General features: G+C 38.2%; 1 protein-coding gene across 1 annotated transcript in view; it reads right to left on the bottom strand.

The window, feature by feature from the left end:
* The window catches only part of TMTC1 (transmembrane and tetratricopeptide repeat containing 1), a 280957-nt gene that overhangs the window by 7418 nt on the left and 255388 nt on the right, over positions 1-18151 (bottom strand). Inside the window, exons 11-15 of the mRNA XM_012640954.1 lie at positions 14264-14372; positions 5270-5372; positions 3160-3295; positions 2426-2570; positions 1341-1478 (exon numbers count right to left, since the gene is read on the bottom strand). Of these exons, the coding sequence (XP_012496408.1) occupies positions 1341-1478; positions 2426-2570; positions 3160-3295; positions 5270-5372; positions 14264-14372 (631 nt within the window). The remainder of the gene's footprint in view (positions 1-1340; positions 1479-2425; positions 2571-3159; positions 3296-5269; positions 5373-14263; positions 14373-18151) is intronic.

Raw genomic sequence — 18151 nt, 5'->3', positions numbered from 1 at the left:
AGACAGAATAAACACAGATTAGGTAAAGAAAAACTTAACTGATAAAATTTCTACTTTTTGTCCCTATGTATTAATAGGCTGGTGTGGTGTGTGACAATCAAAATACATTCTTCCTTCTCTCTGATTTTCTCATTGATGAACTAATGCCCCTGACAAAATAATATTCTTATATTCCATGTTTCCCATTTACAGATAAGTGACAATAAAATGTCCCCAATCACCTTACAGGGAGATTGTATGATACAGTTGGAAGAAAATAAGATTTAAGGTCAGACATTTGCCCTGACCACATGTCCATCTGGACCACTCCAACAGCCTCCTCTCAGTTCCGGGTACCGACTCTGCTCCCAGTACCCACGGCCCCCTGGCAGCTAGAGATCCCTTTGAAGCATAAATACAATCAGGTTACTCCTCTCCTTAAAACACCAAAGCTTCTCCCAGTATAAGGAGCAAAACCTTTGGCTTGGCCCCAAAGGGTCTACTCCTAGCAACCTGTGCATTCATCTCACAGTGTACCCCTGCTCACTCCCGCCCATTCCTCAGGCGAGCACCTGCTGCTACCACAGGGCTTTTGCATGTGCTGTTTCCCTGCCCAGAATTCTCTTTGCTGCCCCCTCTGTCTAATAACTCCTATTCCTCATCCAGCCCGTACCACCACATAACTCCACAGGGAAACTTGACCTTCCAGACTTGTCAGGTCCCCTGATTATATGCTCTTTGGGACCATGTAGCTCTTCATGATATCACTGGGCACAGCTATAATTCTACATTTGTTTGGTGATTTTTTGATCTCTGTCTCCTCCACTGTAAGCTCCATGAGGACAAGAGCAGTGACTTTTTGGTTTTTCACATCACTTTATTCCCAGTGCCTACCACAGTGTTTGGCATATAGCAGGCATTCAACAAATATTTGTTGAGTCAGTTCATAAATTTACTGGTTATGTGGTTTTTAAAATGGAGATAAACAGTAACGGTTGTAATGTTGTGTTGCTGACCTGCATTGCAGGGTTGTTACAAGGATTACATAAAACAATATATCAGAAGGAATGTGGAAAGTGACAAAGCATACAAATGTTAGTCTTGATCTTACAGAGTTAGCTGAAAATGAACTGAGACATACCACATACAATCTCCAGACCAAGGGTGAGCCATGAAAATATTATTTCAAGGGGACATCTTAGGAGTTAAAGAGAGAATTGTGAAAATTTCATAAGATAAGACATGTCAACTAATGATATTTAAGACTTCTCAGCCTTATAAATATGCAAACCGGAGGATCACTTAGGCACACCATTTTCTACCGACGAATGCAAACAACCCTAAAAAGTGTCCTTCTCTACCTTGTCGTGGTACTCCTGCTTGCTATAGATTGCTGACAAGAGGCGGTAGCATTCGAGGCATCCAGTCTCCTCTGACACAATGTGGTTGGTCATCTTTTCAGCTTCTTTCGTCTGACCCATCACAGCCAAAACCTGAGCCTGCAAAACCACATGGACTTTGGCTTAGCGGACACTTTGTTATCACCTTATCACATAAAGCATCCCTGAATAGAGCTTTTCAGAAATGCTCCTGACCAAGATGCTCAGCATCTATTTCGTGGCTCACAGAGAAGGCTGGATCACCACACTTGATAGATTTTAACTTTTTGCTGTTTCTTCATTTGTTTAGGTATTTGCATACATTTGTGTATGAATGGCAGGAACAACAAAGATATCCAATGAAATGACTTGTGCCTTTTAAAAAGAATTCACTGTGTCAGAAGAGAAATAATCTCTGATTTCAACAAAACACTGCATATGTAATGAGATAAGTTTGATTTCTTATACATCTAAGGAAAAGGAAGAGTGAAGTTCCAAACATTGAAATAAAAACATTGTTGATATGAACGTAAATTTTCCTGAGTCAAATAATGGTACCATGATTATAGAATGTCTTTCTTCTTAGGAACTATACGCAAAAGTATTTAGAGATCAAGGGATATGATATCTATAAACTTTCACATGGTTCAGAAAAAAAATCACATGTAATCACATTATTAGAATAGGTATATGCATACATACATTTCTAAATATGCACATATATCCATATATGTATATACACACATACACACAAATTCAAGGGAGTGATAAACAAATGCATCAAAATGTTAAAAAAAATCAATGAATCTGGGTGAAAGGGTATATGGGACTTTTTTTTTTACTATTCTTACAAGTTTTTCATAAGTTTGAAATTATTTCAAAACAAAAACAATATTTTTGGTGTCCGCATCTTTGGTGAATGGCTCTGACACTGGTTATGTGAATATTCATACAGTGGATATATTATAACATTCCAGCTCCAGTTTCGAGGCTTGACAACTGCAGCTCTCTTCATTGCATGTTGTGTTTAGGTTGCCAGCTTCATTCGCTTTCATCTTTGTACTCACCAGTGCCAGGCGGAGCTCCCTTTGAGAAGGCTCAAGTGCTGCAGCTTCCCGGTAAATCTGCAAAGCCTCTTCATATCGGCCAGTGTTGTAATATAATGCTCCCAAAGGTGACAAGATTTCAGCTTTGTGTGCCACCTGCAGGGCGCTGGGTTTGGAGAAAGGCCAATTGACACTTTTCTTCTAACAGGTACATTTCCAAATATCTAAGCTTAATTTAGGGAAGACTGTCCATGGTTTGAGTCTCTGCTCTGACATGGTCTTTGTTTTTATATCAAGAACAAGGTTTTAAAAAAAAGATCATCATGCCGCCCTCTGAACATTAGAATGTCTCTAGCGACCTATCAATAATGGAAACTGAGCCCAAAGGGTCTTTCCCATTAATGGTGATACGTTGTTCTGATGTATGTGCAATGTTTCCTGTATTCCCATTTTTGAAATTGCTATTTGTGGTTTGGGTTGCAATCCATAGCTTCAGAAAACAATGGGCTAACTAAAGTGGGAATTAAATTCCAACCTTGGTTTAGCACCATGGACTAACCAGTAGGAAAAAAGTCATTAACTGGGATACCATTTGTACTGTTGTGTTGTTCTCTTTGGAGATGAGAACCTGTATCGCTTGAATTGGCAAAATTTGTTAGTATTCCGAGAGCACATCTGTTCTAATTCACTAAAAAGTTGATGGGAAATTGCTGAGGTCTCTGGGCAACTTATAAAGTGAAGAAAAGGAGTTTTACCGTTTGTACCATTCTTCAGCCATGCTGTTCTCTCCCAGTGACCTGTAGAGTCTCCCCAGGTTCACCATGGCCACGTGATGACTGGGGCTAAGTTTGATGGCCTGTTGGTAATGGGCCACTGCCTTCTCTGGAAAGCCTGTAACCAGCGATGGGTTGGTAAGAGCAGAAAATGTCTTGTTATAAAATGCATGACATCTTCAGGTTCTCTCCCGACTTATAATTCTTCCTCATTATTACAGAGTCATACCATCAATTATTCAATTTGTAAATTAGTCTGCATTTTGGCTTCTCATCCTTGCCACTGCCTAACTTTGAACCATTTCACTATTCATTCATACTTTCAAAAAACTAAAAATAAAAAAGCAGTAAAAATTAAAATCTATTCCTTCTATTACATGTATTATGTTAGCCAAAGTGTTTTCTGGTCATTTTTGCTAATGTGATGTTTTCAGATTATCACTGATCGTTATTTATCCAAGATAAATTTGCCTTTCATTAGATAAAAAATAGAGTAGACTGTTACAGAAACAAAACTGTCTTAACTATATTGCAACATAGTAATTGAGGCATTGTTTTAACAAGTATATATCAGCTTTATCTTGAAAATCTCTTTTTAAAATCATACAGTTTTATTTAAATGGTATTAAATGGGATTTGAAACAATAATAATGCTACCTTGAATTTGTGCAGTACCTTATATATTGTCAAATACTTTTATATATATGATCTTTGCAGGTATTTTTGATACCATTTAGCTGACTTTTGATGCTATTTAGTTACCTGTTGGAATTAAAGAGATTAAAAGACACACACACACACACACACACAATTACCACTTTATAGATGCAGAAACTAAAGTACGAAGACATTAACAGATTTAACAAAGATCCCAGGCCAGGGAAAGAGAGGGGAAAGGCCAGAACTAGAACCAAGTCTCTCCAGTCTGATAAGGTTTTCCAAAGAAGCTTGCCTGAACTTTAGAACCGTCTGAAGTTCTAAATGGAACGGAATGTTTATTATCTGCACAGAAATCTTCTCAAGTGCACCTGCTTTGAATACAAGTTTGACTAGAAGGTACCAAAAGAGACTCAATGTCCTACAGCGGTCAGTGAGTTGCTGTTGTCATTTTTAGGCGTGTGGGGTGGGACTGTTTGTTGTTGAAGTAAGAGGAGGAGGAGGGTTAGACCAGGCCAACTGGGGCTCTCTTCTGGTTTTTCTCTTTATGACAATTTATTATTATGTGCCTAATGAACCAGCAGGTGGCACTCCACAACAACTTTACAGATGCAAAAATATAGTAAGTTTCCCAGATGTATCAGAATATAAATTTATATTCTATAAAACAGAAGAGCTTCAAATATCCTAGAAAATAAAAACCCCTTCAAGCATTTCATATTGAAAAAATAATTAAAACTGAATTTTACTGCAGGGCAGCTAGTCTAGTAGTCAGGAAGAACAAAGCGGTGCCTTTGCATTAAATTCAAATATAATTTCATTACTTATAAGTATTCACTGCATGCTGGCAGTATATGGGGCTCTGCACAAATCATAAAGAAAACAGAATCCCTGCCCGGTAATGTTTTGCATTAAATAAGATGAAGTAAGTGTATTTTATAGAGCACCTGTCATATAAGAGCGCTGTATTCATTTTAATAATGCAGTTTCTGTAATGTGTATCAAGGAAGTAACAATGCAACAATTCTGGAGGCTTTTTAAAAAGTCAGTTATAGAAAAGTATTTACCATCTGCCAGTAACTAGATTCAGAGGCAGGTTTTGCATTATTGTAGAGGAACATTTCATCATCATAGATTTATAAATATGTATAAATGATACTCAAAGAAGACTGGGGCTCATTAAATCATCCAGACTACCTCCTGCCATCTGAGGAGTTTTCCTTAGAGACACGATTATAAGAAGTAGGCAGGTTTTGCTGAACTGAGCTTGAAGATTTAGGGAAATGACAGCTCCAAGGTACAATGACTGTCAACACTATGAGCTTCCTGCCAAGCCAAGTGAATTTTACTTCTGAGGCATTATTTGCCTTCCATTTTGCTTGATAAGTGGTATTATCTAATCTCAACAGGACAGTTTCTCTTTGATTTCACTTACCAGAATCAACTAAGAAAACCCCATAGTTGTTGTGTAAATCTGAGCTGTCTGGACAGTTCTTTATTCCAGCCTGGTATATTTCTTCAGCTTCCTTAAATCTCTCCTTTAAAAGACAATAAAAAAATGGTGAGAAAGTTTAAAAAAAAATCAACAATGAACTGAATATTAGGAGTAAGACAAGCAGAAAAAATTTACTGAGCACCTACTATACAACAAGCACTGAGATAAAGCATTATGTACTTTTCCTGAATTAAAGTCAATATTAACTATGCGTGAATATTTACAATTCATATCTGTCTTTAGTTCCTTTGGGGTGAACCAGCCGATGTTTACTAAAATGGGACATCTGGAAAGATCAGGACCTGTACAACATGCCCTACTGCTGAAAAAGGCCTGAAAATAATTGTTCAAATGGGATGCCCTTTACCCCAGTAATTGTCCCAATGAAAATGGATGATACAAAATGGTGGAATGATTTTAGAGTTAGTTTGAGGTAAAAAAAAAGACTTAATTTTGAATTTGAAATTTGATTTTGGGAAGCCTGTCAAATACCTCAAAGGTTTAAAACAATCAAAATAGGGTCACAAGTCCATGTAAGATAATAGTCATTCATTTAGCCAAAGTGGTAATTAAAAGGTTTTGAAAAGCAAAAACCTCTATTCTTTGGTACAGAGGAGACTCGGTTTTTCAATCAGAAGATCTGAGAAAGACAGCATGTTACAGAATCTGTCTCAAACTAAACTTAATTTAACACCATCCATGTGCCATCCATGTATGCAGTGAAAACAGAAGAGTGAACGAGACAGACAATCCAGTCCCTCCCTTCACAGACAACTGAGTGGGATTCAGGCAAGAAGGCGGCAACGCTGCAGTGTTCAGTGCCATGGAGAAGCAGCACCAGGTACCTGGGAGGCAGCCGAGAGTGGCACCTAGACCTTGGGCTAGATAAATACCCTACACCTGTCATGTTCCAAATGCCCGAGGACATTGCTTACTATTAACTGCAGCAGCTGTGTGCCAAATACACGCTTGAAAAAAATTTGTGGCCTCTTGGGATCAGAAAAGCATCTTTACAACCAAACTAGGTGAATTGAAGGTGTTTTTCCTGAAAGGAGTAAAATCAATGCCCTCACAGTCTCACTTGCTGAAGTCAAATACAACAGTAAACAGTTTTTAAGTATAATTACTGTTTTACATCACCTGATTTTACCTTTTTCTCACTTTCTTTTGGGTCCAAAATAAGCAAAGAGATTACCTCTTTCGTCTAAAACCACTCTCTCCTTTTTGGGTCTATAAGCTAAGTTTCCACTAGAAATGCAATTTTCAAAATCTAAAGATGTAATGAGATTTAAAAGACCACGCATGTCTCTCAGAGCAAGCAATCACAGCCTTGTACCCTTAGTAACCCCAATGGCAGTTTCAAAGCTCTATGAAAATGTCTTCAATATCTGTCTTTCTTTTCCTCTGACCTGACTCTTAATTTCAAGGAATGATTTACTCCACTTATGAAAAAATAAAGGGGAACCACCACCTACAGGAGAAAAATACTGTATTGCTATTTGAAATAAATTCTACCTCCTCTGGAAGGGCGATCCATGTATCTTAAACAGTAGTGCTACTGAATCCCTGAAGTTCAATTTTAAGCACTCACTTTCATTCACCTCATCTGGCTAGATGTCCTGAACTAAGCCTGACATGCCTAGTCTCTACTGACCTGTAAGTTCCAGAGGAAATGAATGTCAGCTATTTACAGGACAATTTTAATTAAAAATATCTGTGACCCAGAGAATGGGTCTGACAAATAACACTGCCTGCTGTACACCAGAGTCCCCAGTGAACCATGGCCTCAGCGTGAAATCGGCCTTTGAGGGCAATGGTTAAGGTGGCAGCACGCGGCCAGGGCTCCTCCCCAAGACCCAAAGCATTTTCAGTGGGATGGAAATAAAATGGGCCTTGGCATAGAGATAAAACATAGTCACATGCCCACTTTTATATGCTGCAATTACCCATTGTGGCACACTTTTTATCTCAAGAAAGGAAAAGTGAAAAATAGATGTCTTGAAAAAGGACCCTTGACTGTCATTTACTTCCTTGGGCCAACTGACACGTTTGGAGAACTTTCTGTGCGGTCCAGGCTGCAGCAGCCCAAAGGACACGTGGACATCGGCTTGACGCAGCAATTCTCAAACCTCTTAATTTTAGGACCCTTTTGAATCTAAGAATTACTGAGGATCCCAAAGAGCTTTCATTTATGCAGGCTATATTTATCAATATTGACCATATTAGAAAAGAAGCTGAGAAATTTTAAAAATATTGATTACTTTATTTAAAATAATAATAAACCCAAACATAAATAACACATTTATTGGAAAAATAACTATATTTTTCAAAATAAAAAATTTGTGAGAGGAGCGGCATTAATTTATATTTCTGTCAATCTCTTTAATATCTGACTTCATAGGAGACAGCTGGAATCTCATATCTACTTCTGTGCTCAATCTGTTTCTATATTTATTTTTGGTTGGCATATTTAAAGAAAACCTGGTCTCATGTAGATATTTAGTTGGAAACGGGGAGAGTATTTTAATGGCCTTTTTATAGTTGTGGATACATCATGTAGCTGCTAGAAAACTACTCTACACTCACAAGAAAATGGGGGTGAAAAGGCAAATTACTTCTTAGTACTATTACAAAAACTGTATAGACCTTCTCGGACCATGGGGGTCCCCATCAACACTTTGCAAACAGCTGGCTTAATGGATGGCCTATGGCACTGTGTACTTAACGCACAGAAGGTGCAGAGTGTGGTATTCATTCCATGTGGTGAAGGACCAATAGAAGAAAAAGTTGTCCCAGTGCCTTAACATCAAGGCCAAGTGTCTGAACTGCCTTCTAGAAGTGCTTTCACTCTAATCAGTGGTGTCAAGCCCATGTAGTCATAAGGTATCTTCTTATTCGATGAATGACTTTATTTACTATTCAAACCTGGGAAGTTAAGGACTGACAGATCTTTAAACTCATAATGACTTCTCAAAGAAACTATTCAAGACACATAAGCTCAAAAGAAAACAAAGATGCCTGCTTTCTCACCCTCTGCTTTGCTTTCATTTTCTTTACAACACAGTTCCTCCACCCATGAGTCATCAACATAAACATTATGAGAAACATGCTATCGATATTTGATGTCTGATTCTCTTTCACATCCAACTGAAATGAATCAATTAACTTGGTATTCCTCCCCACCAGGAAAATGTTAGGTATTTTGTAATCCTGGATTTTCTCATCTCCCAGTGGTATGCGATCAACTCCACTCTGTGACAATTTAAGCAAAAGAGAAATGATCACTTTAAAAAGGGAATGCCAAGAACAGAGAAATAAGTGCTAAGGAAAAAGCATGACAAGAGTAGGCAACTATAGAGATCCGAGGCAGTCATGGGACCAGGAAAAGAGGGGCAACCACGTTTGCATATGAATGTGGCTTCCTGCTTCTCTAGACTTTTCTCGTGCCATTTTGCCCCATTCTCTACACTTCCAGGTACGTGACTTTCTTTCTATTAGAGGAAGGCTCCACGGTGTTCCCCACCTCAGAGTCCTTGCACGGTCTATTCCTTCTGGCCAGAAAACTTTTCCTTCCATTTTTACCTACTCATTATCTACCAGTTTTTTAGGTGTCAGATTACATTTCACCCTTTAGCAATGGGCCCCATTCCCCGTACATCTCTTCCCCACATTAGGTCAGGTCCCCTTAACACTCTCACTGGTACTTTTCCTCTATACACATGTCGCACTCTGGTGTTAAATATTGGGAAGGGAGATGTAAGTCTTTGTTTAGGGGTAGGCTTCCCTTCTAAACTATGCTGCAGGGGGTAAGGCACATACCTCGCTACTTCAACAATCTCTGGTGCTTGCTAGCAGATAGGTGCTCAACAAAATATACGTTAAATAATTAAATCAGTAAATTCTTAAGTTAGGGTCTAATTCCAAGTTGACTTAACCACACAGGCAGTGGCATGCATGCCTGAATCTACCCAAAAGATGGCATTTGTAAAGGGAGACAAATTGATCCTGGGACTCCTCTTTGATCTAGAGTTCCAACTTACATTTTATTGTTCCAATTTTCTTTTCACTCTTGCATCAGGTGAAGTCATATCCCAAAATACATGAAAGGAAAGTATTTTATTTTAAGTGTTATCATATTAATTAAGTTTTTCAATAGGCCATAAACCTGGGGCTAGTAATAATTTATAGTGGTCAGAGTCATAAATAATGTTAATTTTATTTCGTTTCCTGCTAGTGTAATGTCAAGCTATATAATCTAGGCAAGAATAGGCTGGTTAAAAATGATTGCGGACTTATAAATGTTTACAGTCCTATCTGTGGCGCTGGAGTACAGCCAGTTCTGAATGCTAACGGAGAACCAGAAGAGAACAGCAAGGCAGAGACCAACCCGCCTTCAAATCTAAGAGCTTATTTTCTGTTCTCAGTGTTCTTGACTTCTTTGCTGCAGGAGACACAGAAGGGCATCAACTTTCTTCTGGATATTTTTATGTCTCTATCTCCTGTGACAACTCATCCTCCTGGGTTTCCTCTATCACTTCTCTCTTTCTACCCCTCCACACCCAACCTCATTAACTATACCCATTGCCAGTCTGTTCATGGGACCGTAGAGTCATAGCGAAACGGCAGTGGGTGAGGAGTCCAGAGATCAGGTTTTAGTCTTGGCCTGTCACTAGTTATTTGTATGTCCTCAGGCTTAATTCTGTGTACCATATGTTTTTATCTATAAAATGAGAAGGCTAGAAAATTCCTTAAGGTTTTTTTTCTCTCCCACACTATTCTTCATTTCCCCCTGAATGAAAATACCTGCTAATAATATGGTTTCCCCTATCTTTCTAGCCCTGGTCTCTCTCCCTGTCACCAGCCCGTATGCCATTTGCATTTAAATGTTTCACTAGCGTTCAAGGCTTAGAGGTTGTAGCTGCTGGTGGCAGAGTAAATTGGTATTACCTTTTGGAAAGCAATTTACTAACATGTTTCAAAGTCATGAAACATGTTCATATTGTTTGACATGGAAAGTCTACTTTTAGGAATATATCATTAGGAAAGGATTCAAAATATTGTTTTTAAAAAGCCCTAAGAAGGGAAAAGTTCACTGCCACAAAAAAAGAAGAAGAAAAAAAAGAATCCAAATGACTCAATAGTTGAGATATTATAATGTAAATTACAATGTATTATTTTGATAAACCAGTAAGCGGCCATTCACATGGTATTTATGAAAGCCTTTTAGCACAAGGAGAAAACATATAATATTATGTATAATTTAAAGACAACTGAAAAGAACAGGATACAAACTATATGTAAACAACATAAAGATATTTAAAAGACCTGCATGATATTAAAAAAATGATATTTGTTGTTTCTACATATTATAGTGTGGGTAAAGGGTATATTTTATTTTCTCTGATTTTTCACACCTTCCGTTACATATTTGTATGACTTGTTTAACTGGGAAAAAACGCTGAAGCTGATCTTATTTCCTTCCTAAAATCTTGCTTCTCTCTGGCTTCCCCATGGCTGTCAGTGGCCATGAATCTCCTCAGTCCTTTAGGTGCTCTGCCCTGAGCTCTTAAGTTTCTATTTTTCTTTTCCTGTCACCCTTTATATGCAACAGCCATTAAGTACCAAGGGAATCTTTTCCCACCACGGTCTATCCATTCCCTCACTTTCTTCCTGAAACAAGGCTCTCAACTGCTCACACCAGAATGCATATTAAAAAAAGACTCCTCTTAAAATACCTCATATATTTCCACATGTTTTCTTCCTCACGTGTTTTAAAACCCTCTCCTCAGACATTTTCCTTTGCTTCCTATTATCTATCAATTTCAAACTTGGGCTCCATTACAGGCCTTAATATGCTCCAACATACAATGTCTTGTCAACTTATTAATCTATTTTTCAAATTTCTAAATCCTCTGTTTTTCCCAAACAGATCAACTTGCCTCCTTCAGGTTTCAACAGAGTAAGGAACACAATATTAGTTCCAGAATAATCTCTTCTCTTAGAAGAGAGTGTTATACTCATGGTTTTATTGGCACTGAGGATGGGAAATGGCGTCGACAGACAGTAGGATGCTTACAGCAAGTGCAAGGCTTAGCAAATCAACCTCGTTTCCGTTTTTGGAGGAATCACAACCTTACATCAGGGAAGGACTTCAGCAGGTGTCTGACAAAGTGCCTCAAAACATCCTTGTAGACAAGACTGAGAGAGGTGAGCTAGACGATAATATAATTTGATGCGTTAACTACTGGCCGAATAACTTTACCCAAAGAGTCTCGGATAAGATAAAGGTCAGCTTGGAGAGAAGGTTCTAGCCGCAGGGCTTCCTGTCTGCTATTGATCTCCACAAAATTTTTTTAAGTCAAAGACATAAACTAGTTATTTAACTAGAAGCTATTCTTACCAAATCTGCCATTTGAAACAGCTGGAAAGAATACTTAGTACACCGCATGGAAGAAGAAAAAAAGACTAAAAGTTCTAGAAAATCAGAAATTTTTGGTTCATATAACAAGCTTGAAATTCAATACAGAATGAATCCTTTCATCTAGAGTCTGAAAAACTGCCTGCAAAATGGGTGATTTCAGCTCAGTATAGGAAAGAGTTTTTTAGCATTAGATCGTCCCACAACCACAGTCAGCTGTGCATGTGGACAGATGGTGACAAGGGAATATGACCTGCTTAAGTTAGGCGAATGCTTCACAGTGTGTTACAGATTGACCAAGGTTTGTAAACATTGCTTTCATACACCCCAGGGGTCTGAAATGCTACGATGCAGTTAAATAAATTTGTGCCACTAAGAAATAAATTCACTTGCTACCAAAGAATGTTGAGATGTATTTTTCTCTAACAGTTTGTGCCTTGCTTGTGCATCTGAAGCATTCTTTTATTACTAAAGAATTCAAAACATGAAGATAAAATGTTGGAAGTCAAAGAGAGGAAGGCAATCCTGAGTTATGCCCAACAGCTGCTCTGTTTCTTTCATGTGAAAATCAATTGCCCAAAGGGGCAGAAGAAAGAACCTTTCAGTGTTTCAATTACATTCTTAGATCATAGCATTTGACATTCACATCTAGAATTGGAAAGACTGCTAAAGGACGTGACCTTTGTATGTAAGAAAAGATCATGGTCCTAGTTATAATTTGCTTTTCTTAAAAATTGTACACAACTTCAACTATACAAAATGCAATAACTTATGGCAATTTGCCATTGCAGTTCACAAAAATCAAATTTACCAAGTAATCGAGTTGAAATAAATCACCTGGCACTTCTTAAACCTCACTGAAGAAAAACTATACATGTTGTCCTTTTTAAACTTTCACCCACTATAAAATTTGTTAATAGTAAGGACAAATGCAAAGATACTCTAGAATGGACCAGTATAAATTTCAAGGTCACTAAATATAATATCTTGATCATTTTTCAAGTCATAACTTTTCATGAATTCAGACAAATAAAAAAAAAACAGCCATTCTCACGGAGTCAAATATTTTAGCGGTGGTAGAAAGACCATAAACAAATGTTAGATGGTGATAAATGCTATGGAGTAAAATAAGGCAGGACAAGGGGACAGGCAGTGGAAGGGTGCTCTCTACAAAGGGTCATCACAGAAGACCTCTCTGATATTGTAACATTTGCACAGAAACCAGCACGATATGAGATATCCGGGAAACTCTATGGTATATAAGAGAGAAGCGCTGCAGGAGCAGTTGGTCAAAGGCTCCAAGAGGGAAGCATGCTTGGCATGTCTCAATAACTGCACAGCAGCCAGTCAGGCAGAGGCAGGGCGAGGGTCTCATGAAAATGAAGGAGCCAGGGTAGGGTGAGGCAAAGGACGGAGCCAATCTTTTCTTCAGAAAACCCTACTGTGTCTGCTTCGACATAAGCCAAAGGTAGCTGAGGACTGCCAGTGTATGCCAGAGAATGCGACCACCATCATTTTAGCTTAAATGCTCTCCTAAAACATCCAATTAGGGGTTTTTGTCTAAAGCCCCACTTATACTACCTGGAGAATTACACAGGGGCTTTTGTCTAAAGCCTACCTATATGACATAGAGAGTTAGAGCAAGGAAACCAGGTTTATAATTTCTGTCACATAAATATTCATAGAACGTCCTAATTTTGCTTCTTGATGGGACCTGTAATATTTTTTAATGCAAATTGCTCCTGATATAACTGACATGCTGTATCAAGTCATTTATTACCTTTAAGCCAACTTAATGCTGCAGGGCATCTTGCAAAGATGTTGAGTTTGATTTTAAAGACAATCTGGCAATTTTGTAATAGCAGAATCTAGCGTGTATCACGGGCACGTCTGTGTGTCAACAAAACTATACTATAAATTTAGAGAGAAGACAACTTATATCTGTTTCCCCATAGCAGGGGGGCATGCACCCAGGACTCTGAAAAATGGTATTAAGTCACTTAGACACAAGTGAAAAGAAGGAGGGTATTCAAAACACATATCTGTTTCATGTGATGAGAAATGTTCTCTTAGGGGCCTATCCTACAAGCCTTGGTAATATTCTAACAGGCATTAAAATAGGATCTACAGGATTATCAGTAATTGGCTCCATGTTGAGTTTGGAGATCTCAGTCAATCAGCAATCCCCTAGAAAAATATGACAAGTAAGTAGTAATAAAAACAGCAAGTATCATATCATCTGTTCTTGACAGATTTTGTCCCAAAGTGATAGAGAATACATCAATGGCTACAAATGGACCATCTTTTTCTAAAGGCCACCTACAATACACACAGAATATATTGGAGTGAGAAAACTAGGCTTGTCATTTGTCAAAAAAGAAACTGAACTAGAGACGAGTGGTGCAATATGAGCTCACAAATTAAATCATTAGTACGAAAATCCATGCAACATTAGTTTATACACACAACAGTAACATTTAAAAAAATATTGTGTGAAATTAAATGGAAACAATTACCTGCTCAGCCAATAACGAAGCTAAGCTTGAATATGCATCTGCAAACTCTGGACCATATTTAATGGAATCCTTCAGTAAGGTGATAGCTTCTTCTTTTTTCTCCTGGGACCTATAGATAATAAGGTGGAGGGGGGAGGCAGAGAACATCTTTTAATAACACTTTGCTTAAATCTTTCGATTAGACTTTAAAATCTCATTTCTTTTGGCAAAGGTTAGCTGATTTCACTCTGAATTTTATTGCACACAAATTAAACTATACTGTCTCAAGGTGCTAACAGTTTCTTTCTGTCTCTGAATTCTCAGTGGAAAGAGACATTAAGATGTAAATGATGCTGCAGATTATTCTCTGATTTTTCTACCTTCTATTTCCTGCTGTGCACTTTTCGAGAGTGACATTCAATAGTTTGCAAGTTTGTTAACAAGAAACTTTGAGGCTCAGAAGAGTAATTTTGGGGGCATTATCTGGGTGGCATAGGAGCCACCGTACAGTGATGTAGATTTGGGCCCCTGCAGTACTGGTCACACCACTGCAGGCTGAGCTCCTAGCTACCAGGGACAAGTCAGGCCAAACTGCCAACGTTAATCTTTGGTTTTATATATAAGAGAGAAAAAATTCATACAGAATTTATGAAATTAGAAACTACTGTGACCACTGGCTGGAAAAGAATAGTGAGCTATTTTATATCATATTGTTATTGAAAATTGGGGCTGGTTCTGTCTTCTTCATTTGAGTCTTCTCCCAGTGATGACACTTCGGCTTAAAGAGGACTCAAGGCCCAGAAGTTATTACCGTTTTCTCGGGTGAATGTTCTCTTTCCAGTTAGTACCATGGGGAGACATTAGGTCATTATCCTAATACTAATGTCTTTGAAACCAAAAGTGTACACTTGGCAGTGATCAATTTTGCTACTAATGCAATTCCACAGAGATCTACTCTTAAGTGCTAGACATTGTAATTGGCAAAAAAAAGTGGAATGAAGACTAGAATCCTTTGATGTGTAGAAAGCACACAGCCTCTTGGTCGTCCCATCTTCACCAGTTACCAATGGAGTTGTGTGCTTATGTTCTTACTATTCATTGATTTAGCAGTGACTATGTACCATATGCTCTCATAACTTTTCATATAACATTATTAATTTAATCTCACACAATCCTGTTGGTAGATATCAATGTCTTATTATACTATTATACTCATTTTTTCTAATGAGATGGATTCAGAAGTCAAGTGACTCATCTATGTTCACATAATCAGTCTTTTGAGTGCTTTGGCATCATACTGTATCTGCTTAACCTAACTACTTAGAAATCTAGCTCTTATGATCTTGCTGCTCAAAGTGTGACTCATACACCAGTTTCACCAATATCACCTGGAAGCTTGTTAGAGCTGGAGAATGTCTCAGGCTCTGTTCAGACCTACTGAATCAGATCCTGCAGTTTCAGATTCCCAGGTGATCTGTATACATACTGAGCTATCAGCAAAACTGCTCCATGAAGTGTCAAAGGCAGCCGAGGGCAGCTCCTGATACAATTCTCCCTAAGGCTCCAGTTTCTGTTGGATGAAGTTATGTAGTGGGAAAAGTAATACTGACTCCACAAATTTAAGTTCTTATGTGCCAGAAGCAGTTTGTTAAAGGCAATTTCACCTAGAAGAGAGTATTCTATCATAGACCTTGAAAATAAAGTTCCAACATAGACCTTGGATTTAACAATTCAATTAAATATTATCGTTGTCTGTTATGTGCTAAGCACTTAGTTATTATTTCCCAAGGGAGGTGGCTGTCCATACTGTCCTCTCCTTATTGGGGTCTAACTAACTCCTAGTGGGCTCCTCACCATGCAAAGTCCTGTCCTTGAGAACAGGTGTAACACCTGTGCCCTTGGGATGTAGCTTTAAAGTTGCATGGTTATAATAAATTTGCATTACAGCTCTCTTAATGCTTTATTGATGATTCATTGATTTAGTCAATAAACATGTAAAGAATGTCTGCAAGACTCCATGGAAGTCCACTATGTTTACATACACTTAAGTGTTTATTCTAAAATACATGTTGAAGTAATTCTTTCATTGGCACATTTTTTAAATGAACATGTATTTTTTAATTCTAGTAATTTGACTAATGATTTTAAGGTTAGCAGAACTCGTCCTCCAAGAATTTCATGAGTTTTTACTAGCATTAATATGGAAATCTCCTCAATCAAAGAAGATACAGACTTAGGCAATTAAGGCTGAAAATTAAGTCCTTTGGGACATAATTTAGCTTGGATATTCTTCAAAATAAGCAGGAAAAAAACAGAACAATTTGATAGCAATGATTTAATGGTTTTCATGGCTCACATCAGTTAGATGAAAACTTAGACCTTTTACATATGAACTCATTGAGATTAATTACCACCAAACACAGTCTATGAATCTAAATACTTGAGGTTGTCCATTAACATTCATGACACAATCGAAAAGTTAATCATCAAAGTTATTCACAGGGAACCCAGATTCTTCACAAAAAAAGAAAGTTATCTCTAAAGGTCCCTTGAGGGACGAACATGCTTTAAGAAAAACATCTCATCATGTAAATAGTTTAGTATGTAAGTATTACAAGACTTGGGCAGAGAGGACATTTCCTCTTGGCTCTGGACTCTTGCATGGTTCTGCTTTTGCTTGGAAGCCTTGAGGGTATTAGTCTGCAAGGGGTCAGGCTACCAAGCATCACATGCTATCTTGACAGTTATTTTAAAATGCTTTTTAAAGAAAGCCCAGGAAGTTGGTAAGTGGTAATCTTCGTGTTTTTGAAAGGGAGAGGAATAGAGAGGATATTTCTTCCATAGTCTCTCTTGCTCACCCTTTGGTGGCAGCTTATGAAATAGGTGTGGTTTTGACACAATAACTTACAGCAGATAATTCATCTAAATGAAAGCTTCCTTGGTTATATGTAGTGATGACCAAGTGAGAACAAAACTTCATTTCAAACTGCGTCTGATTTTAGTAGCACCCCTTTTTCATATCCATGTTATGCTACATGTTTCTCTGATAATTATCCCATATTAAAAACATGAACTATTTTGATAGTAATGATTTAATGGTTTTCATTTGTCACGGCTCATATCAGTTATAATGGAAACTCAGGACTATTCAAATTACTCCTATTAAAAAATAGTTCTATAATTCTATTGCATTGCGGCAGTCCGGAGCACGCCTTACTCAGTTTTGTTTGCTAACACCTTCGTTCACACCCAGAGTTCACACATCTGCTCTTAGTTCCCTCTTTCTTCTCCTTCTACTACATACAGACAATAGAAAGAATTTTTTTCTAGAACACTGCTTTCAACACTTTTTGTATAAAAATCTTCATTCATGCCCAGCTACCTACAGATAGATTCTTAGTTTAAAACTCTCCACAACATGGTTCTGACCAGCACTCCAAACAGAAACCAGTACCCACTCTGCCAGCAAGACCGGGTGACCTTTGGTATCTATTCTACAGAACCCAAGTGATCATCCACTCCACTGATTTTCCATCCTCACTGTACCTTAAAATTGCCTGGGGTGCTTTTTAAAAGACCTTGGTGCTCTGAGGTTGGGCCTCCTAAGCTCTCCAGATGAATCTGACAACCGTCCAGATTTGAGAATCATGGATATAATCCAACCTCTCAATTTACAGTGGTGGGAACTACGGCTCAGAGGGCCTTTGTGGTTTGCCCGGGGCCCCAGCAAGAAGGCAGGCCTCGCCCCAGGTCTGTGCCTCTCAGCCTGGCGTTCCTAAGGTACCACCTCACAGCCGGCTTTTCCTTTCTCTCTACTGAACTCTGGTTCCCCTGTGACATCTTCCGTGAATTGCCCAGCTCAAGGCTCCTAAACATGTAACAAAATTTAAAAAATTATACATACACACA

This window comes from Propithecus coquereli, unplaced genomic scaffold, assembly GCF_000956105.1.
Source record: "Propithecus coquereli isolate 6110/MARCELLA unplaced genomic scaffold, Pcoq_1.0 Scaffold16, whole genome shotgun sequence".
NCBI classification, from domain to species: Eukaryota; Metazoa; Chordata; class Mammalia; order Primates; family Indriidae; genus Propithecus; species Propithecus coquereli.
The sequence above is the reverse complement of the archived record's forward strand: the minus strand, read 5'-3'. Positions and strand labels throughout refer to the sequence as shown.